Here is a 27,784-nt window from a genome sequence, read left to right on the forward strand (position 1 = left end):
TTGACTGCTGTAAACCCTCTCGACAGTGTAATATGTCTGCTCCCTGGAAAGTACAGAAAATAGACGTCGAAATTGTACCCCTCAAGGTGAAAAAGATTCATCATGAACCGGGACAATTACGGTGTTTGTATAGAAGCATGATATCTCGGTTACCAAGAGGCAACAGTTTACATGTATATTGCGACGGGTCGGTGGCGGAGGATGGCAGGGCCGGGTGTGGCGTCCTAATAAGGGAATATACGGAGTTTGGGACTGTGGACAGGATAATTGAACTCCGGCTTAGTAATTATATATCATCCACACAAGCTGAACTGCAGGCCATTCTGGCGTGTTTGGAGGAAGTACGTCATGACGACAAAAATGTTTTTGTATTTGTCGATAGCCGAGGAGCACTGGAGTCCTTAAACAGTCGAAACCCAGTCTTCATGTCTATAGTTCTACTGAAGTTCTACTGAACTTACTGGATCCCGTAGCCTCTCCGAGGCACAAACCAAGCTTTTATACATAGCTCGGGTGCAGGGGGGGGGGGAATTGTGTAAAAGCCTGGTTTGTGCCTCGGAGAGGCTACGGGATCCAGTAAGTTCATTAGAACTTCGGTTTCAACCCTTTTAACACTGTCGTAGCTCAGTCGATTAAGGCAGTGTCTGGGATGCTCCCGGACGCAGGTTCGAATCCTCGTCACGGCCCTTGTGGATTTGTTCGATAAATGAAATTGTTTATGTAATAATCTAAGATGAGGTCTGATAAAGCCCTTTTGTGCCTTCTGTAATGCTTTTTGCGCTACCGCTCACAGGATGAGTATGGGTTGCACAATAAACTAGCATCAATCAAATCAAGACATATCAGGTACAAGCAAAGGTTGTGGTTGAGTGTGAAGTAGTGGTTGATGATGGACATACCGCCATAGTGACGGGCAGTGACAGTATTTAGTTTTTTCTCCTCTCCAAGTGGGTCGGCTTCTACCCGCTCGCCTCCTCAAGGATTCCTGGCTAAGGAGGTGAGCTCAGTGTGCTTAGAACGATTACTTTGTTATATAAACACATTCCTGAATATACCTCGTCTTGTATTATGAGGTATATTTCATCTCTGATACCCCCTATCAGCGGTATCATGTGTTACGTTCAGCAGTTAGCAGGACCAGACCGGCCCGTGGCCACGGCCTGGCTGTTCCTGCGACGGCGTCTCCTGAAGGAGCCTGAGTCTGGCTGTTGTTGGAGTGTCACACGTCGCATATGTTCGCTACTTGAGAGATACGACGCCCCTTCTCCCCCGTGTGGCGTGGCCCGAGGGCGCTCTCCCTGTAGTATTTTTAGCCCTATGTTGACGCTGTTGAGTTTGAATAAGAGGAGATTGGTAACGTGATTCGAAATGGAGTTTTTTTTTTTTGTGAGCGAATGATGGATCTTTGCCATTCCCATAAGGTCTGTTATATTGTGTTCAGAGAATGTGTTGTGTGTACGTGCCTGGTCGTGCTTGCAGGCTTGAGCTTCGGGTCTTTGGTCCCTTCTTTCAACTTTCAATCAACTGGTACAAAGGTTTTCAAGCCTTTTGGACTTTAACAGAACTACATTTAAAGCTGTGTTTGTTGTTTGCCTAAACCACTTCACTTCTTAGTTCATTCCATTTGTTCACGACTCCACTGAAGAAATTATTTATAATATCTGGCTAATTTGGGACCTCGTTTGACACCTGAGTCGCCATTTTTGTGTACAACTCTTCCTCGAATATCCTGTCAATTAACCTGACAATTTTGTAAGTGGTAATCGTATCTACTTTAAACACTCTGTCTTCAAGTGACGAAGTTTAGATTAGTATTTCCTCATAAAATCCCATTCCTCCGTTCTGGGACTCTAGTCTGGGACTATAGGTCCGTAATGATTATTTCCTCATATTGTTAAAGTCAGGGCGAAGTGTATTGGGCAGCGTCACCGGTTCTGTTTTGTACCTTGGGCCAGCACAGAGCTTCCATTCCTTCCTTTAGTGTCCATGTTGAGATTCTCTTTTCAAGAAGTGTGTGTGTGTGTGTGTGTGTGTGTGTGTGTGTGTGTGTGTGTCCACCTGGAGTGGGTGGAGGAGAGGTGAGGTAAGGGGGGAAGGGTGGAAAGGGGTGGGGGTTCCTGGCACTCGGCACAGTTCCCGCCACCGTCTTGAGTGGCACCAGTGCCTTCACGACCCTCACCGCCGCTGCACTCGCCTCTCCTTTCTCCGACCTTCTCCGCAGTGTGTGGCCGCGAGGTTTTAAAATGTGGTGGCTCGCCGCGATGGTGGTGGCAGTGGTGGTAGTGGGGACGGAGGGGGGCGCCGTGCCCCTGGAGGCAGTCCAAGGTGGGAGTCACAGGCGTGTCAGCCGTCAGCAGCCCGTCTATGGTATTACGTGAGTACCAGTCAATCATTCCTGTCTTTGTGTCTATATGTCTGTCTCTCTGTGTCTCTGTCTCATTCTAATCGGATTCCACTTGTTCTATTACTTTCCTTGACCTGGTCCCCGCCTTGACCTGGTCTTCGTCTTGACCTGGTCCTCGCCTTGACCTGGTCTTCGTCTTGACCTGGTCCTCGCCTTGACCTGGTCTTCGTCTTGACCTGGTCCTCGCCTTGACCTGGTCTTCGTCTTGACCTGGTAATGAAACTAGGCGGACGAAACAGGGGGTCAGACACAGGATAACTAATGGGAGATGAAACGGACACAGAGAAAGATCTAGGAGTTGATATCACACCAAACCTGTCTCCTGAGGACCACATAAAAATAATAACATCAGCGGCGTATGCAAGGCTGGCTAATATAAGAACTTCCTTCAGAAACTTGCGTAAGGAATCCTTTAGAACTCCCTCACACCCTCCCCCTCACTCCCTTCCCCCTCTCCTCCCTCCCCCCTCTCCTCCCTCACTCCCTTCCCCTCCTCTCCCTCACACTCTTCCCTCCCTCACATCCTCCTCTCCTCCCTCACACGCTCCCCCCCCCCTTCTCCTTACACACACACACACACATAAAAGAAAAGGAAAGGGAACTGTCAGGAGAAAGCGCCAAGCCATTACGACTATATAAAACTTGGAAGGGGTCAGGATAAGGATTTAGGATAGGCCGAAGGGAAGGAATGGTGCCCCAACCACTTGGACGGTCGGGGATTGAACGGCGACCTGCATGAAGCGAGACCGTGGCTCTACCGTGCAGCCCAAGGCGTTAATCACAGCGCCACAGGAAGGTAAAGCAAGAGGACAAACGGAAGGAAACGATGCCGTAAGGGACAATAATGAGGCGGGAAGGGCGGAGCCAACCTGGGAAGAGGTGCTCGGACGGACCTGTCTGGCGCCCCTTTCCATCCCTTGGTGTGGCCTGTGTTGGCGGGGGTGTCGTGGTTGTGGCCCCTTTTCCGTCCCTTGGTGTGGCCTGTGTTGGCGGGGGTGTCGTGGTTGTGGCCCCTTTTCCGTCCCTTAGTCTGGCCCATGTTGGCGGGGGTGTCGTGGTTGTGGCCCCTTTTCCGTCCCTTAGTCTGGCCCATGTTGGCGGGGGTGTCGTGGTTGGTGCTCCTTTTCTGTCCCTTGGTGTAGCCTGTGTTGGCGGGGGTGTTGTGGTTGTGGCCCCTTTTCCGTCTCTTAGTCTGGCCCATGTTGGCGGGGGTGTCGTTGTTGAGGCCCCTTTTCCGTCCCTTAGTGTAGCCTGTGTTGTCGGGGGTGTCATGGTTGTGGCCCCTTTTCCGTCCCTTAGTGTAGCCTGTGTTGTCGGGGGTGTCGTGGTTGTGGCCCCTTTTCCGTCCCTTAGTGTAGCCTGTGTTGTCGGGGGTGTTGTGGTTGTGGCCCCTTTTCCGTCTCTTAGTCTGGCCCATGTTGGCGGGGGTGTCGTGGTTGGGGACCCTTTTCCGCTTCTTACTGGGACTCTCAGTGTCAACGTGTCCCCGTAAATGTTGGAGTAGATTGTGTAAAGTTGGGCGGCGGGTTTGGTGTGGGTGTGTGGCTTGCTGGAGCAGCAGGTGTAGTGACGGGTTGTGGGTGTGTGTTACTCTCACCAGGGTCTGCAGAAGACGACCATAAGAGAAGACGTCCGAGGCAAAGGTACTGTTCTTTCCTTCACACACCTCCGGGGCATAGTATGGGAAGGTGTCCGGGTCAATAATGAAGCCCAGGGAGGTTCCGTCCGGGCACGTCAACCCAAAGTCTATTATACTAACTGTCGGAGAGCGAGGTGGTCCTTCTACCATAATATTGTTGCTCTTGAGGTCGTTGTGGACGTAACCCAAGTTATGGACCTCCTGTAACTTGTGCCCGACTTGCAGTCCAAGTTGCAGTAAGTTGTGTTGGTTACTTGTGAAAACGTCATAAAGGGCTGTCTTACCCTTATATGCCATTAGAAGAGCTGGAGGGTCGGTGGCCACACCATAGAGAAGGGGAGCGCCTCCTGCGCCCTTCAGCTGGGTAAGGACCTCACCCTCCTGCCTCAACTCCTTACCAACACTATAGGAGTTTGCCACTTTAAGGGCCGCCAACTTGCCGCGCCACCTCACTAAGTTAACAGTGCCATACGCACCACTTCCCAAAACTGTCACCTTCTCCTTCACCAGCCGCTGCACTACACTCTTCTCAAGTCTCTCCACCATGACTTAATAAAACAGTTACCATACAAGACCGTCGACTTAGCTAATGGCAATATCACACACCAGAGAAATATAGTCAACTCCCAGAGTTAAACATTATATTTACCCGATCACATCCGGGTTAGTGTGGCTTTATTAACTGTTCTCTATACAAGAGAATGTTCGTCTGTTTAAGGCTGGGGCCCAGGCGCTTGAGTCTAGCGTGTTCAAACTATGCAGGGTGACTGGTCTGGGTCATAAGTGCGTGGGGATCGAGCCATGTGCTCCCATCTTTCCATCATATGACAAATTACACTACATTCCAACCTCACTAAATATGTCTTAACTCCGTCTTCACTAAGGCTCACCCGGTACCTTATTGTCTACGTTAATTACTGAACGTTAGTTTCTCTGACGCTGTTCCTTTACTGGCAAAGTGTTTAGTGAATATGGTTACAGAGACGGAGAGTGGTGAAGGGTAGGGAAGGTGGTGAAGGGTAGGGACGGTGGTGAAGGGTAGGGAAGGTGGTGAAGGGTAGGTGGTGAAAGGTAGGGACGGTGGTGAAGGGTAGGGAAGGTGGTGAAGGGTAGGTGGTGAAGGGTAGGGACGGTGGTGAAGGGTAGGGAAGGTGGTGAAGGGTAGGTGGTGAAGGGTAGGGACGGTGGTGAAGGGTAGGGAAGGTGGTGAAGGGTAGGGAAGGTGGTGAGGGGTAGGCAAGGTGGTGAGGGGTAGGCAAGGTGGTGAAGGGTAGGGAAGGTGATGAAGAGTAGACATGGTGGTGAAGGGTAGGGAAGGTGGTGAAGGGTAGGGACGGTGGTGAAGGGTAGGGAAGGTGGTGAAGGGTAGGGAAGGTGGTGAAGGGTAGGTGGTGAAGGGTAGGGACGGTGGTGAAGGGTAGGGAAGGTGGTGAACGGTAGGCAAGGTGGTGAAGGGTGGGCAAGGTGGTGAAGGGTAGGGAAGGAGGTGAAGGGCATGCAAGAAGGTGAAGGGTAGGGAAGGTGGTGAAGGGTAGGTGGTGAAGGGTAGGGACGGTGGTGAAGGGTAGGGAAGGTAGTGAAGGGTAGGGACGGTGGTGAAGGGTAGGGAAGGTGGTGAAGGGTAGGCAAGGTGGTGAAGGGTGGGCAAGGTGGTGAAGGGTAGGCAAGGTGGTGAAGGGCATGCAAGAAGGTGAAGGGTAGGGAAGGTGGTGAAGGGTAGGGAAGGTAGTGAAGGGTAGGGAAGGTGGTGAAGGGTAGGGAAGGTGGTTAAGGGCAGGCAAGGAGGTGAAGGGTAGGGAAGAAGGTGAAGGGTAGGGAAGAAGGTGAAGGGTAGGGAAGGTGGTGAAGGGTAGGTGGTGAAGGGTAGGGGAGGTGGTGAAGGGTAGGGAAGGTGGTGAAGGGTAGGGAAGGTGGTGAAGGGTAGGGAAGGTGGTGAAGGGTAGGGAAGGTGATGAAGGGTAGGGAAGGTGGTGAAGGGTAGGGAAGGTGATGAAGGGTAGGGAAGGTGGTGAAGGGTAGGGAAGGTGGTGAAGGGTAGGCAAGGTGGTGAAGGGTAGGGAAGGTAGTGAAGGGTAGGCAAGGTAGTGAAGGGTAGGGAAGGTGGTGAAGGGTAGGCAAGGAGGTGGTGAAGGGTAGGGAAGGTGGTGAAGGGCAGGCAAGGTGATGAAGGGTAGGGAAGGTAGTGAAGGGTAGGCAAGGTGGTGAAGGGTAGGCAAGGTGGTGAAGGGTAGGCAAGGTAGTGAAGGGTAGGGAAGGTGGTGAAGGTTAGTGAAGGTGGTGAAGGTTAGGGAAGGTAGTGAAGGGTAGGGAAGGTGGTGTAGGTTAGGGAAGGTGGTGTGTTATTTCTCCATTTCTCTACGTGTTTTAAGGAGTTAGTGTTCTTGAGCTGATATATATAGAGCAACTTAACATCATTACTCGGGAGGGGATCCACAGAAACTTGACGACTCTTCCCTGATTGAGAGTACTTACCAATCAGGGAAGAGTTATCAAGGTTCTGTGGATCCCCTCCCATGTTGGAATATGTGGGAATGAACGAGCAGATGTGCTGGCTGCTGAAGGCGCTGAAGGAGACCATATTGAATACTTCATACCCAAGACTCTTCTACAAATTAGAGGTATTGTCAGGCAACATCACCGTGACAAGGTAACTGAGGAAAGGAGGATAGAAGCACAAACCAGTGAATCTGTACGATGGTACAACACGGTTGCAGCTGGCAATCCCAATCATTATGGCCGAAGAGGAGGAGGACGAGGGAGAGAATCAGTAATAGCGAGAATCCGTCTTGGATACAAATATCCATAGAGATACGGAATGGAAACAACAGTTGTTCAGCGAAGTTGCAGAATCTGTGGTGAGAGTGACGGACACCGCCTTGACCGTAGAATAATAAACCCCACACTATTTGTCAAATATTGATACTGTTCTTAAAAGATTTTCCCATTTTGCACCCGCAAGATAACGTAAGCTTTTAAGGGTTGACAGATGTTAATCTTTTTGTTTGAGGAGCTGTTCACTTGAGACAGTTAAGCAAGTCCCAGCTGTGTCTGGGTACAAGTGACAGGATGAACAACCCAGCGAGTTTTCTTCCTATTGGGGAGTGTTGTACATGCTGCTATGGCGGTGTGTTCACTCACAAGATGAGTGGCGCTGCCCAATAAACTCGCCCCTCTGGGCAAATTTAGAAAAAATTATCATTACTCGGTCTTAGAACTCTATATTTATCCTTAATCTACTTGTCTTGCGTTCAATTTAAAACTCTAAATCGTTCTATAGCGATTTCTGGGTTACGTTAATATTGATGTCGAGTCCCAAGTCTAAATAGTTTACATGTCCCATAAAGAACAGAGGTTCGTGTACAGTGTCATGGGTACTCAAAGAGTACAAGACTAATGAGTTCTTAAAAGCTACAGAGACATGAGTATTCAAAGCCACAGTCCCTCACTCGGTCTTCAATGTTGACTAATCCCCCTGGCACAAATACTGCCTAACTGAATACTTGGTTGGCGGCCCATTGATTGCCTGACAGTTTGACTGTTTCATTTATTAATCGACAAATTTACTTATTGTTTGGCATTTTGGTCGAATTATTTACTGAATAATTATTCGATTGAGTAATAATCGAGCCAACTGACTTTTTTTTTTACTTAGGCTCGTCGGTACAGGGTAGGAAACCTCGCTTTTTGCCCGATGTGGTGGGTCAGGTACAACATCTGGTGGGTTTTCAGTAGGCTATACAGGGGCTCCATTAGTGCCTCTCAACACCACGGGGACCAGCTTCTAAACCGGGATATCTACTCTGTAACTATAGCGGCGCGGTAAACAGTCCCCCCCTAATACACTCCACACCAGCCACTGTGTAGTGCTTGAACCCCATTACCTTAGCATCGGGTGTCCCCTTGACTCTAGATTATAATTATCGCGTTTTTATGTTTTCAATGGATGTTGTATCTGGTGTGGTTTCTTATGTGTCATTAACAGTGTGTGTGTTGTCTGAGATGGGTATATATATGCGTCATATGTTAGTATAGACACACACACACTCTGTTATTCAACATTAATGTTTTTTTATGAATAATTATTAGTATTGATCAATGTAAAGACAAAACTTGCTATATACAGTAGACCGTTTTTGGATACTTGGAGGGTAAGTGTCTGAGACGGCCGGGATAATTGTGTCATAGGTTACCGGTCCATCACTAGGCTTGAGTTCGCGAACACTTAAAAAAAAAAGACGGTAAAGCCTTCAATTCTTGCAGTCACAGCCACAGCGAGTGAGAGAAACAGCTACGGATATTAGCACTGTTTTGCCAAACTGGTGACTGAGGTACAGAGTTTTATAGTTACTAGCAGGTGCTAGTAACGCTTGATAGTTGATAACACGAGCCTTCGAAGCAACGGCGGAAGAGAAAGAGAAACAATTTTGCAGCGGAAGCCTAGTGATGTAATCATAGGGCGAGTGTATTACCCTATGATTACTAGTGAGTTTATTACGTGGTGAGCATTTGAGGTTCGCCCAATACTTTAATTGCAGTATTTGATTTTGGCGATACAAGCATATAAGATTATCAAAGGAATCGGATAAGTCGGGGAAGCGTGTGCAGTATGTGTCAGATGTAATATGTTGTAAGAGTATTTGTCTTGTATTAGTTTAACTCACTGTATTGTGATTGGTGTCATTTAGACGTCAATACAAAGGTCCTTGCTTTTGAAAGTGTATTAGTATTGGTGTTACCAAACATTGTAAAATTACAGAACCTAGATATCCTAGTTGGCCAAAATCACACACACACACACACACACCACACACACACACACACACACACACACACACACACACACACACACACACACACACACACACACACACACACACACACACACACACACACACACGCACACACACGCACACACACCTCTGTTATGGCACCGCGGCTCCCATCCACGAGCGTCTCTCACTTGTTTATTTCCCCCCCTGCCAACATTGTTTACACAAGGCAACAAACATAAACAAAATGTTTCGTCTTTAGTTTTTCCCTGGCGACGTGTCTGTTATTGTTTAGGTTACCGCAGGAGAGTCACTCACACCAGGATATTTTTAGTCTTGGTGTGCACTACCCTTTGTCTATGGTGGTGAGAGGCAGAGTGTGTGTGTGTAAAAGTGTGAAAGAAACAGCAAGCTCTTTTTTTTAAATTTTGCCCCGAGGGGCGAGTTTATTGGGCAGCGCCACTCAACTTGTGAGTGGACACACCGCCATAGCAGCATGTACAACACTCCCCAATAGGAAGAAAACCCTCTGGGTTGTTCATCCTGTAACTTGTACCCAGACACAGCTGGGACTTGCTTAACTGTCTCAAGTGAACAGCTCCTCAAACAAGAAGATTAACATCTGTCAACCTTTAAAAGCTTACGTTATCTTGCGGTTGCAAAATGGGGGAATCTTTTAAGAACAGTATCAATATTTGACAAATAGTGTTTTCCTAACTCAAACAATGTGGGGTTTATTATTCTACACATATTCCTAATGTCTCTCAGGTGTTCACGTTACTTTTTCTTCCGAGTAGCTGAATCTAAAACAACAACAGGTGACCAGTAGACGGGGAATAAAGAGCTTGATCTCACTTCCCTGTGACTGAAAGGTAAATACACACCTGCCTGTTACCACTCAGCCATCAAATATATCTGGTTACATTAGCCTAATGTTGCGTGTGCGTGTGGAGCGTTGACAGGTGAAGGCTAGACCCCTCTGGGGCTCCCTCGCACGCCAACACACGAAGCCTCGCATTGCCTCCCTCACATAAGTGACGCTATGACAGCTATACAAGGCCAGTATAGCAGGACTCCCGTTCTTGCTGCTCTCGGCTCGTCAAAATGAACTAACTGAACATCGGGTGCGCACTTGGACTCAACAAATGCAATCCAAATTAATTGCAGCAAATCAGTTAACAATTAAAATAATACAAATACGGTAAACAGTCTCAGTTACGTTACCACACGCCTCTGTGGACGACAATCCTAAACAAATAACAATTACGTTAAAGTTCTCTTATACAGGCAAGAACAATTCATTACAATTTAATCAAAATAAACAATTACGTTAATTACTGTCAGTTATCAATTCATGATAATTTAGGTTAATTACAATCTGTTACTACAGACAGATTAATCAAACAAAACAATAATTCTTCACAGTAATTACTCTGCCATAAAGACCATTAACCAATCAGTGAGTAATTATAGTAATTACTGTCACACGGACAGATAATTAATCAAGATGAATTATGTTAACTGACGCTATCACTAAGACAGCTTGCCAAACAAGAATTAGTCAACACTTTACTAATTACGTTAAATACACTGTCTCCTGGACAGTTATCACAGCAATGGAATTACGTTCACTGACTTTTCAATTAATAATTAAGGATTATATAATTACCTGTCTCACCGACAAGTCAGGAACACGGTAACAATTTACACTACAGTGCTTAACAACTCACAAGCACAAGAATACACTACAACACACATCACAGTAATTAAAAATCACAAATCATTAATCGATGCTCACACAATCATTAATCCCCGGGTGTCTCAAAGACATCCCACAATTTACTTGAGGTAATCTTGAGATGATTTCGGGGCTTAGCGTCCCCGGGGCCCGGTCCTCGACCAGGTCTCCTTTTTGTTACACACCCCCAGGAAGCAGCCCGTAGCAGCTGTTTAACTCCCAGGTACCTATTTACTGCTAGGTAACAGAGGCATTAGAGTGAAAAAAAACTGACCATTTGTTTCCGCTTCCACCGAGAATTGAATCCGGAACCTCAGGACTACGAATCCGAAGCGCTGTCCACTCGGCTGTCAAGCCCGACGTGGAAAATGCTATATTGTGTCGGTATAATTGAACTACCACACACACAATTAGTACACCCTAAATAAATGTGTAATTACGTGTAACACATACACAACCGAGACGAATAACAGTCATCACTAAGATCTACTGTAATCGTCACTTTTAGGGCGTTTTCTCGATTCGTCCTCGCGCTTGTTTCAGGCTTATGTAAGACATGACAGTCTGATGGTTCATAATGAAATCAACACAAGGAATCTTGCACTGGCATATATATATGACCGGCCTTTTTGTCACTCAACAATCATGCATACAGGGGGGGTAGAAATAGCCTAAGCTACTCTATCCCTTTGAGATGGATTTCTTGCTTATCTCAATAAACATACTTGAACTTGAACTTGATCATGCATACAGGTGAACTTTGTAGAGGTTCCTCCAGCAGTTCTGGCACGGGGTAGTAGCGGGAACAACGACCATTACAAGTGGTAGATGTACACACATACGTCGCACTTTTCAAGCAACTCGACCGCGCGTGGTTTGCGTGTGAGACCACGTGATAGGCTGACCAGACACCAATAAAGAGGCGCGCGGTTCCAGCTTACTTTAAGCTGGGAGTAACAGTGACAGTGTGTTTGTACCCACGGGTGAACACACTGGGTGGGGCACAGGGGGTGTATGGTAGCCGCTGTTTAGTATTTAAACTATTAAATTTCTAAGGTTTAGAATTGGAATCAGTTTGCTAAGGAAGCACATTAGAAGAAGGAATATGTTAACCCGTTCTCGTTCTTCTTTCTTTATAGTCAATATTGGCATATTTAATAAGTGCATATGTGACATACTAATTGATTGTAAATATTTTAGTTTACCTTGAAAAGCTTCATAGAAAACACCGACCTCACCTAACCTTCTTAGTATGTTAAGATAAGCATCTTATTGCTTCTTATTTACAATTATTACTTAACCTATCAACCCGTTCTCGCACTCTATGGAAGGGGAACCAGTTCTCTATGGAAGGGGAAGGTGAGCGGGAAGGAATGAATGTGGGAGAGGGGAGATAGGTGGGAAGGGAAGGTGGGTCACTGACTTTCCGTTGTTCCCCTAATGCATTTCTCACCTTTGGCACCGTTGTCCTTGACGTCATTATGACGATGCGGGGGTGGGAGGTGGGGGGGGGGGTGTCTTGTCACTCGCCAGGTGGGGATGTTGGCCCCACACCCTCTTGTGGCACCCTCGTGCGTCATCCTCTTGTGGCACCCTCTTGCTACACCAAACCTGTGCCACCATACTCAATGTATACACTTACAAAACGCTGTAATCTAACCATGGTTATCTTGAGGTTATCTTCAGATAATTTCGGGGCTTGGCATCTCTTCTCCTTTCTGTTACACATCCGCAGGAAGCAGTCCGTAGCAGCTGTCTAACTCCCAGGTATCTATTTATTGCTAGGTGAACAGTGGGCATCAGGGTGAAAGAAACTTCCCATTTGTTTCCGCCTCCACTGGGAATCGAAACTGGAACCTTAGAACTACGAACCCTGAGCGCTGTCCACTCAGCTGTCAGGCCCCCTTTGACTGCTGGTATTTTTTAACTTTTTAATAGATCTATAAATATTTACAGTACTATGTAAATCCTTTGTCCTCTTTGTTTTTAACGTATACCGTGTGTGAGAGGGGGGGAGTGGCTTTGACAAGCCGCCGACTTTCAATTTGGCTATTTTCTCATTTGGCTCACAACCAAATGAGACTAGTTGGATTCCGGGACCAGAAACCCCATATATTATCAGCGTTCAACTTTCTGTAAAAGTTAACCATTAAGTGTATATCGTTTTCTGTGATGGCCATGAACGTTCTGAAAAGATAAACAAATTTAAATTCCATTTCCACATTTCTATTTTTCAATTTAAAGGCTATTTAGCGTTCTTATACATAAATGCAGATCCTTGGCTTACAGCAGACATACGTCAGTTTAAATTTAAATGGAGAAATAAACGTAAAGGCCTCCAGAAATATGACGTCAATCCCCAACGTACAAAATATGATGTATTGTAAATCATATATATATATATATAATATTCTCGGGTCATACTTGAGGTATGCCCCCCCCCTCTTCGAGTCATACTTAGAAATACCTATAATTTCCTCGAGTAACACTTGAGATCAGTAGGTCACTCTTAATTTTGCTTACGGTGCAGAGATCCCTCGAGTCATCCTTGAGATACTTCAGATACCCAAGTTCCTCGAATCATATTTGTACAAGTCAACCCGGAAACAGGTTGCCACATGGAGATGGCCTCATTGAATAGCCGCTCTGACCTCCACATGTCAACACAGCCACTCTGGGAGGGGGGGGCATCGTTTTCACAGATTAGGTTCCCTCTTGTATTGCACAACCATCGTCTTTATTAAACTAACACGATGGATGTTGTATTGCACAACAATAGTCTTTATTAAACTAACACGATGGATGCTGTATTGCACAACAATAGTCTTTATTAAACTAACACGATGGATGCTGTATTGCACAACAATAGTCTTTATTAAACTAACACGATGGATGCTGTATTGCACAACAATAGTCTTTATTGAACTAAGCATTAAATTATTCAGTAAACATAAAAATAATGAAATAGTTCGTAATCTTACTCAAATTCCTGCCCCGGGTTAGGCTATGTTTAGTTAGGTTATGAAATCGTTAGTGATTTGTATAGTTTTAAAACAAAACGTTCATGTTCCTTAAATATTTTTATATTAATGATTTGTGCCTACGAAACCTATTAATTTACTCTAGTTTAACACCTATAGTTAACTATTGTTTACGAAGTGAGCAAATACGCTCATGATCTTTGAATTTTGCAGTTGGGAATAAGTTAATTGACGCTTGGCATCTTCTGAAGTAAAGTCATTTTCCTGTTGCAACATAAGAAATGAACATTGCATATGTTTGTTGCGATGACGTTATTAGACAGTGTGTGTTCCACTTTTATACAACTTACTATTGTTGAACCAATGTTGTCCTATATCCTTTATATTTAACCTAAACTTGTCCAGTTGAAATCCGTTGTGACGAGTGCTATGTTGATATGGGTTTCAACACCTTGCTTATACCCTGCATTTGTTTATGGCTTTCATCCAAGTGTTTATACTTCAGTCATGCCTCTCTTCGTTCTAGTTTAGTTTAGTTTTTTCATTTATTTTGCACCCCGTATCATCCTGTGGGTGGTAGTGGACCCCCACACCCTTCTTGTGGGTGGTAGTGGACCCCCACACCCATCCTGTGGGTGGTAGTGGACCCCCACTCCCTTCTTGTGGGTGGTAGTGGACCCCCACACCCATCCTGTGGGTGGTAGTGGACCCCCACTCCCTTCTTGTGGGTGGTAGTGGACCCCCACACCCATCCTGTGGGTGGTAGTGGACCCCCACTCCCTTCTTGTGGGTGGTAGTGGACCCCCTCTCCCTTCCTGTGGGTGGTAGTGGACCCCCACACCCATCCTGTGGGTGGTAGTGGAACCCCACTCCCTTCCTGTGGGTGGTAGTGGACCCCCATACGCATCCTGTGGGTGGTAGTGGACCCCCACACCCATCCTGTGGGTGGTAGTGGACCCCCACACGCATCCTGTGGGTGGTAGTGGACCCCCCACACCCATCCTGTGGGTGGTAGTGGACCCCCATACGCATCCTGTGGGTGGTAGTGAACCCCCACACCCATCCTGTGGGTGGTAGTGGACCCCCAAACCCATCCTGTGGGTGGTAGTGGACCCCTCACCCATCCTGTGTGTGAACCTCCCACCCATCCTTTGGGTGGTAGTGGACCCCACACCCATCCTGTGGGTGGTAGTGGACCCCCCACCCATCCTGTGTGTGAACCTCCCACCCATCCTTTGGGTGGTAGTGGACCCCACACCCATCCTGTGGGTGGTAGTGGACCCCACACCCATCCTGTGGGTGGTAGTGGACACCACACCCATCCTGTGGGCGGTAGTGGACCCCACACCCATCCTGTGGGCGGTAATGTAAAATGTTATCATTCATTTAAAACAAACATTAAATGTACATAATCTAATTATTTTTAATTTGTCTTGTTCTAATTGTATAAATTGAAGATCACTTTGATGTATTTTTAATGCTGATTGAAAGCTGCGTTAAGGGTTCATTCAGGTATTGTATAAGCTCTGAAAGCTGCACCAGCGGGAACACATTGACGTCAGAGTGACGTCACACTTCAGTGCGCACACTGTATTAATCACAAAGTTTTCTTTTTATTTCGTTAGGTTGGATTAGGATAGGTTAGGTTTGATTTGTATTTCCCCTGGATTTACCTGACGGCCACTAACACTCCAGTGGCCTCGGCGAGGACACTCAGTGTGTGTATATACATTCTTGTTTACAGAGTAGCGATGACGTAGAGGGGTGCATACTTTTATCAGGTCATAGACCCTACTCGTCTCTTGTAGTAATTAATGTGCTCCAAAATAAATATAAGAAAGGCGTAAATGCTTTTAATTGTCAATACCCGAGCTACTGGGGACCCAGCGGCCGTCAGACATCCCGGCAGTCCTGCGTGGAACAAATTCAATTCAAATAAGTTTGAGGTGTAAATACACACACACAAAGATTAGGTAGCTCAAGCTACTCTCGCCCCCTACTGCATGGAACGGTTCGGTTCAACAAGGCAGCCTCACAGTTCACCGGGATAATTGGATTCAGGGCCTTGTGGTGCTGGGCTTATGGACAATATCTCGTAGGTTGTTGCCCTTGTGACTACGGGCCCACCTAGTTGTGCTTACGGGGGCTGAGCTTTAGCTCTTTGGACCATCTTGGCTTTCGTAAATCTGTGTTCATCTTGGCAACATTTTACACGCCATTTTTGGCATCCAGATTGTTGAGAAAATGAATCTGATATTCTGACTGCCATTGCTCATGCGGTAAAGTGGGTTACGCCGGTGATGTATCAAGGAGTATGTGATGTACTGGCTAGGCTGGAGGTGGTGGCTAGGCTAGAGGTGGTGGCTAAGCTGGAGGTGGTGGCTAGGCTGGAGGTGGTGGCTAGGCTGGAGGTGGTGGCTAGGCTAGAGGTGGTGGCTAGGCTAGAGGTGGTGGCTAGGCTTGAGGTGGTGGCTAGGCTTGAGGTGGTGGCTAGGCTAGAGGTGGTGGCTAGGCTTGAGGTGGTGGCTAGGCTAGAGGTGGTGGCTAGGCTTGAGGTGGTGGCTAGGCTAGAGGTGGTGGCTAGGCTAGAGGTGGTGGCTAGGCTTGAGGTGGTGGCTAGGCTAGAGGTGGAGAGAGGGAAGGGGAGAGGGGAAGTGACAGGAATGTGGATGCTCGGAGAGGTGGTGAGTGGTGTTCAGGGAGGGAGGGGCTACCTTATGTGAAGATTCATCTCCCTACTTTGCCAGTAACGCAGTTTGTGCGCATTAACACCAAGGTCACATTTGTCGAAAGCTTTTGCAAAAGTCTTGTGTATATTACATCTAGATTCTGTTTTTCTTCCATGGCACCTAAGACCATGTCATAGTGATCTAGCAACTGTGAGAGGCAGGAGCGCCCTGTTCTGAACCCGTGCTTGTCCAGGGTTATGTAGATGTTGTGAGTTCACGTGATTTGTAATCTTTTTAGCACTCTTTCAAAGGTTTTTAATGATGTGTGAAGTTAGAGCTATTGGTCTATAATTTTTTTTTCATTTGCTTTTCCTTCTACCTACCAAGGGGGGGGGGAGAGGAGAGAACGAACAGCGGGGAGGAAAATTGAGGACAGGTGCTTGGGGGGAGGGGGAGAATATTTCAGGCATCAAGTAGTTTTCAGACAAATACCCACCGTTGCACTTCTCGCCGTGGCAGACACAAATGGACAGAACTGATGCCCTCTTTACCTAACGCTAAATAAGTACCTGGGAAATAGACAGCTGCTCCGGGCTGTATCTTGGGGGATGTGTGTGTGTGTGTACTTACCTAGTTGTGTTTGCGGGGGTTGAGCTCTGTCTCTTTGGTCCCGTCTCTCACCTGTCACAGTTGAGTTCCCCTGTGACAGTTCAGTTCACCTGTGACAGTTCAGTTCAACTGTGTGGGTGTGTGTGTGTGTGTGTGTGTGTGTGTGTGTGTGTGTGTGTGTGTGTGTGTGTGTGTGTGTGTGTGTGTGTGTGTGTGTGTGTGTGTACTAAGATACAGGAAAACCAGGTCGGGGTCGAATCAGTACATTAGACAACAAACGGTTAGAAAGGTGGGATCCAAGAGCTAACATCTTGATTCTACAGGCACACATAGTAATACACATACACACACATACGTGTAATTTTATGTGTATACATGTGTATACTGTACGTACTTAATATTTTTCCGGGGCGGTTGGGACCTCTGCCAGCTGAAATATTGAGTTGGAGTGGTATTTATCTTGGTGTTGAAGACCTTGGTGACTGATGGCAACCCCCCGACCTCTCCCATAGTACATCATATTTTGACGTATAAATATCCTACGGCCAAAAACTGGTGTACTTAAAACCACAGCGGCTCGCAAAATTGTCGTGATGTCCCGTTTTCTACTACTTGGGTGGGGAGGGGGGCTCGGTTAAGTTTGGTTCGGGCAAATTAGTACATCAATTTAGTGACGTTTTTGAACACTGGAGAGATCCGGCTGCGGTGGGTAGCCTAGGTTTTGACGCTTTTCATTAGACTAAACCACTACATTTTTTACGGAGGGGGAAATTGAGTGAACTAAGGAGTGTCTAACTTTCCCCTAAGTTACCCCTCCCTAGTAACACCTTGCCCCTCCTCTCTTCGGAAAACTCCCTCTTCCTCCTTCTCCAAGTAACTGCTGTCCTCCTCCACAGACATTTGGACATCCGGGACGCCATCTTGACCCTGGAGAAGAGCATTAAGGACGTAACCAACAAACTGAACAGACACGAGGCTAGAGAGGCCCAGGTGGCCGACTTCTCCAAGAAGACGCTGGTGAGCCTGGCCTCGGACCACGACCTCACGGAGAAGAACATGCAGGCCCTCGCCAGGCAGCTGGCCACCGTGGAGGAGAGACTGATCTCCACCGAGGCCCTCATCATAACGGTGAGTAGGCCTGTTATGGTTGAAATTGAAATAAGTTTATTTGGGTAAAATACACACAAAGGGATGAGGTAGCTCAAGCTATTCTCACGCCGTTCAGTACATCGTGTTAATACATACATAGACACACATCACAAACAATAAACATATTACCGAACATTCTGAGAGATAAACATATACATTTCCTCCTTTACACAAGTAGTATGGTAGGAAGCCTGTTATGGTAGTTAGGTTGTTTATGACTGCCAATTGAAATAGCTGCGGGGGCAGAAATAGCCTAAGCTACTCTATCCCTTTGAGATGTATTTCTTTCTTGTCTCAATAAACATACTTGAACTTGAGCTTGAAATAGCTTCGTGTATTCGTACGTTTGTCAACCGTTTTTTGATGGGGATGAAGAGGGAAATAACACGTGTATGCTATTTTTCCTCTGTTATTTCTCGTTCCTATATAACAGAAAATTGGAACGTTTCCGGGAAATTGATTTCCTTGTGTTCATGTGAGCGGAAGGTACTAGTTTTTTTTTAGTCTATTATTTAATTAGTAAATGAAAGAATGGCTCTGATAAGTCACCCTATTGTCGTATCCCGTCCAAGTGTTGTACAACCATATTAGCTGTACGCTTTTACTCATAATTACTTCAGACAGGTCAGATGTACTGGGCTTTCTCCTCATAATTACTTCAGACAGGTCAGATGTACTGGGCTTTCTCCTCATAATTAATTCAGACAGGTCAGATGTACTGGGCTTTCTCCTCATAATTACTTCAGACAGGTCAGATGTACTGGGCTTTCTCCTCATAATTACTTCAGACAGGTCAGATGTACTGGGCTTTCTCCTCATAATTACTTCAGACAGGTCAGATGTACTGGGCTTTCTCCTCATAATTACTTCAGACAGGTCAGATGTACTGGGCTTTCTCCTCATAATTACTTCAGACAGGTCAGATGTGCTGGGCTTTCTCCTCATAATTACTTCAGACAGGTCAGATGTACTGGGCTTTCTCCTCATAATTACTTCAGACAGGTCAGATGTACTGGGCTTTCTCCTCATAATTACTTCAGACAGGTCAGATGTACTGGGCTTTCTCCTCATAATTACTTCAGACAGGTCAGATGTACTGGGCTTTCTCCTCATAATTACTTCAGACAGGTCAGATGTGCTGGGCATTCTCCTCATAATTACTTCAGACAGGTCAGATGTACTGGGCTTTCTCCTCATAATTACTTCAGACAGATCAGATGTACTGGGCTTTCTCCTCATAATTACTTCAGACAGGTCAGATGTACTGGGCTTTCTCCTCATAATTACTTCAGACAGGTCAGATGTACTGGGCTTTCTCCTCATAATTACTTCAGACAGGTCAGATGTACTGGGCTTTCTCCTCATAATTACTTCAGACAGGTCAGATGTGCTGGGCATTTGTGTACTGGAAATGTCTCTATTTCTCGATCAATTTAGATTTCACCACAATATATATATAACTTCTTTCTGTAAGTACTGTCAGCATCTTTTAATGGTATAATATTGTTGCTCTCTGTCTTAAGTATTGCAATAACTAGGTGATCCCTCCCTCCCTCCCTCCCTCCCCCCCACCCCGAGGCTTGGTGGGACAGGTTGCCGGCGGCCGCCACCTGTCCTCTTACAAAGAACGTCGCTTTTCGACCGTATGCGTTACCTAAGGCAAAAAAAAATTGTCGTACTAGAAAATGGAAGCGGCTGGCGAAAGTGACGTACTGTCCCGTTTTCTGTTTTGGGTCCTCGCTATAAATTGACCGTTTTCTTGGCGTTGGGAACCTTAGGAGGACGGACTGCACCATTGGAGCACCTAGAGACTTGGCTTAGGTTGTGCTAGAAAATAGATGTTTTAAAAGTCTCAAAGGTGATGTCATGGGATGTCCAAATCACAGTTCAGAAAATGACGAGACGACGACGTTTCGGTCCGTCCTGGACCATTATGTAGTCTACAATGGTCCAGGCAGCGTGTGCCTGGTTCGCTAAGGCAGCGTGTGCCTGGTCCGCTAAGGCAGCGTGTGCCTGAGGACGGGTTAAATAATAACAACAGCCAGTTAGTGAAGAGTCTATATTGCCCATTGTTAGAGGACAATACACGCGTTGTGTATTGTCCATCAACACTTTAGTTGCATAAAAGCAAATACAGATTTTATTGTAGTTAAAAAACTTACACACCTAACACCATGATTATTTTTTTTACGGTATTGACCACAGAGTCAACAAATTCCATGGATTTATTGGCCAAGGTTTTGACAACAGTCAAAGAGATACGGCATGATGGGAGTTAACTGCTAGGTGAACAGAGGCATCAGGTGTAAGGAAAGGTGTCCAGACGTCTCGCTGTGTCCGGAACTCCAACTCGGGTCTAACCGGTTGTGAGCCGACTGCTGCAGCCAAATTACTTCCTGTGAGACAGTAGCCACCTTTTGTGCCCTGATTGGAAATTCTTGGATTTGTTTCAAGTAATTAAGATCAGTAATGTGGACTTGGGACTCGTGGTGATTGGCACTGGGAGGGGTCTGTGGTGATGACTCTGGCCGGGTTGTGATTGGGAGGTTTGTAACTGGCTCACAGTCAGACTTAATAATACTGTTGACTATATCAGTGAGTCAGTCAACCAGTCAGTCAGTCAGTCAGCCCCGTCTGTGAGTCTGAGTGTATATGTCAGCGAGGTTGAATTGATAGGTCGGTCAGTCAGTCAGTGAGAAAGTGAAGGAGTCAGTGAGAAAGTCAGTCAGTGAGAAAGTCAGTCAGTGAGAAAGTCAGTCAGTGAGAAAGTCAGTCAGTGAGAAAGTCAGTCAGTGAGTCAGTGAGTCAGTCAGTGAAAAAGTGAAGGAGGCAGTCAGTGACGCCTGGTGAATGCTAGTGGCCACTTGTCCTTCCTGAGAGCTTTCTTAACCACTCTCTTGAGCAGTCTCTTGGAGTTGATGATGGTGCGAAGGGCAGCCGTGGGAAGACTGTCGAGGTACTTCACCAGCGGCCCCAGCTGGCCCTCCACATACGCCTGCACCAAGAAAATAATAAAAAAATGAATAAAAACACACCGAAGAAGCCCAAGGAGGTATATATTAGCCTAAAGGAGGCAGCTCCATAACATATGTCTATCCTACGCTTCAAAGACTCCAGCGATCTGTTAACTTATACATAAATCAACAGTTAAATAATGTAGTTTACAAATGTGAATGTACTCCGGATAGCTTTTTTTTTTTTTTGAGATATATACAAGAGTTGTTACATTCTTGTACAGCCACTAGTACGCATAGCGTTTCGGGCAGGTCCCTGGAATACGATCCCCTGCCGCGAAGAATCGTTTTTTCATCCAAGTACACATTTTACTGTTGCGTTAAACAGAGGCTACAATTAAGGAATTGCGCCCAGTAAATCCTCCCCGGCCAGGATACGAACCCATGACATAGCGCTCGCGGAACGCCAGGCGAGTGTCTTACTACTACACCACGGAGACTGTGAGTTGAGACCCGCCCAAGACTTTTGGTCTTGGGCGGGTCTCGACAGAGGAGGGTGTACATGAGGAAGTCACCTTGAGTGCCAGGCACTGGTCCTCGGATCTGACGTCGTCGCTGGAGCCCCAGACAACGGCGCCCTCCAAGCCCAGCACCCGGGTGAAGCCCAGAGTGTTGACCACGTCCACGGGCAGGAGGAGGCTGGGGGAGTCGTGGTACCTGTGGTCAATGGTAAACACTTCAGTAAATAGGTACCTGGGAGTTAGTCAGCTGTTACGGGCTGCTTCCTGGTGTGTGGGTGTGTGTGTGGGTGTGTGTGTGTGTGTGTGTGTGTGTGTGTGTGTGTGTGTGTGTGGTGTGGAAAAAAAAGTAGTTAGTAAACAGTTGATTGACAGTTGAGAGGCGGGCCGAAAGAGCAAAGCTCAACCCCCGCAAACACAACTAGCTGAACACATCCTGCACGACGATCTATAGACGACACACAAAACTGGTGAAGAATGAAGACAAAGATAATTTCAAGCAACGAGAAAAGGGTCTAGACAACCCTGCAAGATTGTACATAAAAAAAATAAGTATTGCCAGAGTTCAATCCCAGCAAATGTAAGGTAATGAGAAGGACCAGAGAAGAAAGGAATCAAGCAGAAGTAAACAATATAAAAAGCAAGTATCTACACAAGTAGATACTTATCTACTATCTATTATTATCTATTTATTAGCAAGTATCTACACAAATAGATACAGAAAACTGGTCCGTGTTTAACACTAAGTTTAATATGTTAACACTAAGCTTAATATGTTAACACTAAGCTCAATATGTTAACACTAAGCTCAATATGTTAACACTAAGCTCAATATGTTAACACTAAGCTCAATATGTTAACACTAAGCTCAATATGTTTAACTTTAATGCTCCATGCACTATTTAATGCACTAACTTTAATGCTCCACATCTGCGTGAACAAAACTACATCAAGAGATTAATTGCTCAAGGCTGGCAAAAGAATAGATGTTCTTCAAGTAACTAAACAAGAAATCCTTCAAAGCACTGTGGAGAGTCCGTATAACACCAGTCCTAGAGTGAGGGAGAGACAACCTGGAACTCCTGCCTCGTAAAACAATTTTTTTTTATATTCAGGTAAGAGTACATACATACAAGATGAGTTACAAATATAATGTTGGCTTTCTAGATGGAGCTAGTACATATAATACCTAAAGCCACTAATACGCACAGCGTTTAGGGCAAGAAGCGCAAGAATCTTGACAAGTTAAGTCTGTACATTTGCTACAAGATCAGTATTAGATATATTATAACTAAGCTATGAAGACAGAGTGAACCTAACAACATCAGAGAGGAGAAAGGTCATCGGAGACATGATCATTATGTACAAGATATCTTAGGAGGGATGATAGACGACGTGGTCAGGGACGCCTTCTATTTCAAATGAAGGAACGATGAGCAAAATGTGAAATTGGAACGACAAATGAATGGGGGAAGACAGAGAGAAGTGGGAGAGACATAGAAAGCTTCCTCTGTGCAGTGAGGGATGTAGACAAGCGGAATGCACCAGGTGTGGTGGTGAGCGCCGCCTCTCTGCTATCTGTCACCTTCAAGAGCAGATACGATAAAGCACTACAGAGTCAAGAGAAATAACTGCACCAGGTACGTGACAGATAAGAGGCGGGCCCAAGAGCTGAACTTCCTTTCCCGATGACATAGATACATCAGAACATCACTCCCACCCACCCCTATACATATATCGAAGGCAGATCAACACACACAACGTTCTGAATCCTTCAGAACCTTGTATACCACGTATGTAAGACCAGTCATGGAGTATGCAGCCCCAGCATGGAGCCCGTACCTTGTCAAGCACAAGACGAAGCTGGAAAAAGTTCAGAGGTATGCCACTTGGCTAGTCCCAGAACTAAGAGGCATGAGTCACTACGGGCTCACCATAGCCCGTGCTACTTGGAACTTTTTGTTCCCAGTAGCTTAATCTATAGCAAGGGGGTCGGGATAAGGATTTGGGATGGGACGGGGGAAAAGGAATGGTGCCAACCGCTTGGCTATTGTTGTTTTAGATTCAGCTACTGGGAATAAAAAGTTCCAAGCAGCACGGGGTATGGTGAGCCCGTCGTACTCACCTGGCACAGGAGATGTGCGTGAACCACTTGGACGGTCGGGGACTGAATGCCGACCTGCACGTCGCTCTACCGTCCAGCCCAAGTTTATAATAGTGTGGCCCAACTAATAGAAAACTCTAAATAAATAGTGAAAATTCAACACAAACCAATTATCTTCCTAAATATGACTGTAGTTATTTCAGTACGACTGTAGACGACGTGTAGAATGTTGTGTGGCTCTCAGGCGAGCTGATATGATGAAAGGCAGCCAAGAAGCTCTATAACAGTCAGAAGACAAATACAACTGTTCCAGATTCGACAAAGAATTGGAACGTTAGATTAGTTAGGCTTTAACGCAACGGGTCCCAGAAAGCTAGTAGAGCCGGGGCATAGAGAGCTAGACCTCACTTCCCCGTAGTCACTGAAGGCGAGAGGTCCCTCACCTGTACCAGAAGTAAGGGAGGATGGGGATGTTGACCCCAGCTCGCTGCCGCATGCGGATGGCTTCAAGGAGGCGTCCGCGAGTGTTGAGGCGCCGCGTGGCGGGGTCCCAGCCACTGTCCTTGAAGATGTAGATGCTCGGGTAAAGCGCTGTGCTCATCTCTATCAACCACTGCGTCTCGTTGTTCACCTCCATCACCTGCATTATAAGAGAGAGAGATGATGCTTCACACTGAAAAATTACTTGTTTTTATCCAATATGATTTGTATGACACTGTTGTGTGTGGGCGTTGTTGCGGTGACTGTGACTAGCCAATAACAAGAAGAGTATCGTGTACTGACCAGAGGCTTGCAGTCGCCAACACCAGGGCCATAGTTGTGACAGTAGGGGTAGTGGTAGTAGCCCCAGAGGGCATCCGGCCGCAGCGCGCGACCCGTCCACAGCAGCGCCTGTGGGAGGGAAGGTAGAAATAGCCTAAGCTACTCTATCCCTTTGAAATGCATATTTTTTTCTTGTCTCAATAAACATACTTGAACTTGAAGCAGGGCAACAAGTATAGTCTCTTCACACAACATTCTGAATCATACTTTTATGTACGCGTTTAGTTGAGTCAATCGAACTGCTCTGAAACAATCAATCACGATATTGTGATTTCATTATGCAACAAAAGACCACTGTAGCAGTGGCCCTTATCATGACTGTACAGTGAGGGAGAAAAACTAGTGACCTGGGAACCCCAGTCTTGAGAGGTTTCTGATCTTCTCCTTCCCCCCCTCCCTACAACCTCTCCCCCCATCCCGCTCTCTCTCTCTTGATAAGAGTAACATTTATTATTACTGCTTTTCATAAGGCATAATTGCGTATGTATGCTACACACATTCTACTCACTAGCCACCTGATCAAACAGCCAGTCTCAAACCCTGTAAACTTTATAAAATAGACATCAGTAGCATACTCAATGGTAATAGGGATATATATACTCATGAGAGGTATACTCTACTTTCCGGTGGGTATACACTGAGGGTTTACCTTAGACCTGCACATTGTCCTAAAGATTGGTCCGTAGGCTTCAGCGTCATAGCCTTATCCCTTCAGAGGTTGATAGACCATTAACCCAACACCAAACCAATTGGTACGAAAGTTTACCTGAGTTTACCTGAGAGCCACTAACACTAGTTGCCTTGACGAGGACACGAATCCGGCGGCTTGTCGAAGGTCCCCCATTTGCCTTGATGATCTTTTCCCGTTGTATTTAAAAGTTAACAGAATTTTGGCATTTATGGCTTCGGTGGGTAGGCGGTTCCATGGGTTTAAAACCCTGTGGGTGAAAACGGATTGGGACAAACGGCCAAATTCAGACGTTATTTGTAAGAGGACAGGTTGCTAACCTTGTTGAGCTTGAAACCGTTGCTCCTTGTTTGTGTTACATCTGACATTTTGAAGAAATTTTCCGGACCAACATCCTCCAAATTATTCAGCATTTTAAAAGTGTCAATAAGATCCGTCCATAAGAGTCAATGAGATTTCAATAAGATCGAAAAGATTCAATAAGTGAACCGACACCCTCTACTTTTCATCTCCGGGGAGCGTCCATGCACCCACCTCGAAGTAGTCCCTGGCGGAGGCGTTGAAGGTCTCCTCTGCGAGTTGTTCGACCTCGGATGGAGGGAGAAGTGGAAATTGATCGAGGACCCACTCTCTGGACGCCTTGCGGTACTCCGGCACACTCATATCCAGGCTCGGGTAGTACGACTCGAAGTCCAGCACCGCTACGCCTGCATTACAATGGATGGTGGTTATCATAGGTGTACATCCGCACGCTCTCTCTCATCTCTGTTGGGTGTATATTATCACATATGAATATTATATGTGTCTAAGTGGTCTGTTTTACTTAATATATGTAATTAAAACACATATTACTGAATACTGGATTGATCTGTCACCTTTTGTGGTAAAGGAAAACGGTGTGGCATGGGTGACTCTCATAATATACATATCAGCCTATCATCCTGTTTAGATGGTGATGGAGATGAGGAGGGCGAGGAAGATGAGGAGGGTGAGGAAGATAAGGAGGGGAAGATGAGGAGGGTGAGCAAGGTGAGGGGAAAACGGATACAAGGGAAAACGGATACAAAAGATACATTGTAGCCGTCGCCCCTAACGAGAAATGGCAAATTAACACCTAAACGAGTCAGAAGAACACCAGGAAGAACTTTATGTATACAGATTGCGAGAACAAGTAGCCAGCTAAGAAAGAGAGGTAATGAAGACTGACTTCCATACACAGATACACAATTAATCACGATAAGTTCAATCAACTACACCAGACCGTGGGGGGGAAGAAAGTGACATTGAGGATGTCTAGGACTACTGGACTCGCCTGAGAAGTTAGGTTGCATTTGATGGCGGACCTTATCAGCGAAGGCTTGAACATGATGGGACAGGTTGCCGTTCTGAGGAATGCCGCCGTTCACCGGCACGGTCCCGTTCAACCAGGGGAATGCCCCAGGGTTGTAGAATATCGTCGCCTGGGACCGCGGAGAGCACGATCAGGGGAAGAGAAAGATGTAAACAACCTGTCCTCACACTTAATGCACTACATATACGCCTTTGAGCGTCAAAATTCCGGGGCATTAGTGAAATTACAAGCACCATAATGTTGACGTTTCCCGGACAAATGTACATGCCTAACTCAACACATCACACCATCCTCGTACTCACCTTGTCTCCATAGAACTTGTCATCGGTGTTCTGAACGATACCGAAGGCAGCGGCGTCGACGTAGACACCGAACTTGTGACATGCGTCCGTTGGGGAGTTCCAGTAGACAGTGAATCGTGCGTCACATAGACGGCAGATTACCGTCAGTGCTAGCAAACAGCACGCCCAAGCCACAGGGGTAGCCGGTGGACGGTTAGCCATGAGGGTGGCTTTCAAGCTTATCGCCGAGTGTGTGTGGTGGTGAATTGGTTGTTAAGGGGGTGTTTCACATTAAACTGATGGAGTGCGTCTTGTGGGGAAGGTTAAGTGGTAGTGTAATCACAGCAGAGGAAATGGCTTTCGTATTGGTGGCAGAGGTTGTTGAAGTAGTGATTAGTTAACAGCGGAGAGACGTAGGCCAACTAGTGGCGTATTAAAGAATGGAGTGCCTTGATCCAGTAGTAGTAGAGAGCAATGTAGCTGCTGTCACAATTAACGTTGCTGCTCAGGGTTGTAGTGGTGTGACCGGTGGTTGTATTCCCAGCAGCACACACACACACACACACACACACGCGCGCGCACCCTGCTCCTGTCAGACTGATGCCCTAGCTATCGGGTGACAGAGCCAGGCACCACAGCCTCTACCTGATAAGACTCTATTGGTCTTACCGTCCTCCCTCCCATCACACCATTCCCCACCACGCCCCCCTCACACCACTCCCCGCCCCCTCACACCATTCCCCGCCCCGCCCCGCCCCCTCACACCACTCCCCGCTCCGCCCCGTCACCTGCTGCACGGTTGCCGTGTTGTTGAATGATTAACAAACTTGGGTACGCAACATTCTGCTTGATACTCTAATCTTTTTAAGGGATAACAGAAAGTAGGTCGAGAGATAGTAGCTAGTATATTAGTGACTTGATATACCCGCCTTGTAGAATGATGCGTCATACTTGGGATGAGAGTAGAGTAAGGTAGCCCTGTACTAGCAAACGTCGGCTAGAATATGAGGATATCCTCAAATATTCGCGAGTAAATTCAATAATTTTCAAAACTAGATATCTCATGCCTAATTATCTAAAATCTTTTATGAGTGGGCATTCAGTAACA

General features: G+C 46.4%; 2 protein-coding genes across 2 annotated transcripts in view; one reads left to right on the top strand and one right to left on the bottom strand.

Moving 5' to 3' along the window:
• Positions 1-2,130: 2,130 nt before the first annotated feature.
• LOC123775273 (putative leucine-rich repeat-containing protein DDB_G0290503) overlaps positions 2,131-27,784 on the top strand; it is a 58,746-nt gene continuing 33,092 nt past the window's right edge. Inside the window, 2 exon segments of the mRNA XM_045770264.2 lie at positions 2,131-2,374; positions 17,706-17,937. Of these exon segments, the coding sequence (XP_045626220.1) occupies positions 2,244-2,374; positions 17,706-17,937 (363 nt within the window). The 5' untranslated portion in view covers positions 2,131-2,243.
• On the bottom strand, positions 20,003-27,326 carry LOC123775274 (hyaluronidase B). The gene is made up of 7 exons (XM_045770265.2): positions 26,698-27,326; positions 26,357-26,504; positions 25,579-25,751; positions 24,318-24,425; positions 23,978-24,174; positions 21,488-21,629; positions 20,003-20,953 (listed from the first exon to the last, which is right to left on the bottom strand). The coding sequence occupies exons 1-7, from the start codon at positions 26,896-26,898 to the stop codon at positions 20,792-20,794; spliced, it is 1,131 nt and encodes a 376-aa protein (XP_045626221.1). The 5' UTR covers positions 26,899-27,326; the 3' UTR covers positions 20,003-20,791.

Source organism: Procambarus clarkii, chromosome 70 (genome assembly GCF_040958095.1).
Source record: "Procambarus clarkii isolate CNS0578487 chromosome 70, FALCON_Pclarkii_2.0, whole genome shotgun sequence".
NCBI classification, from domain to species: domain Eukaryota; kingdom Metazoa; phylum Arthropoda; class Malacostraca; order Decapoda; family Cambaridae; genus Procambarus; species Procambarus clarkii.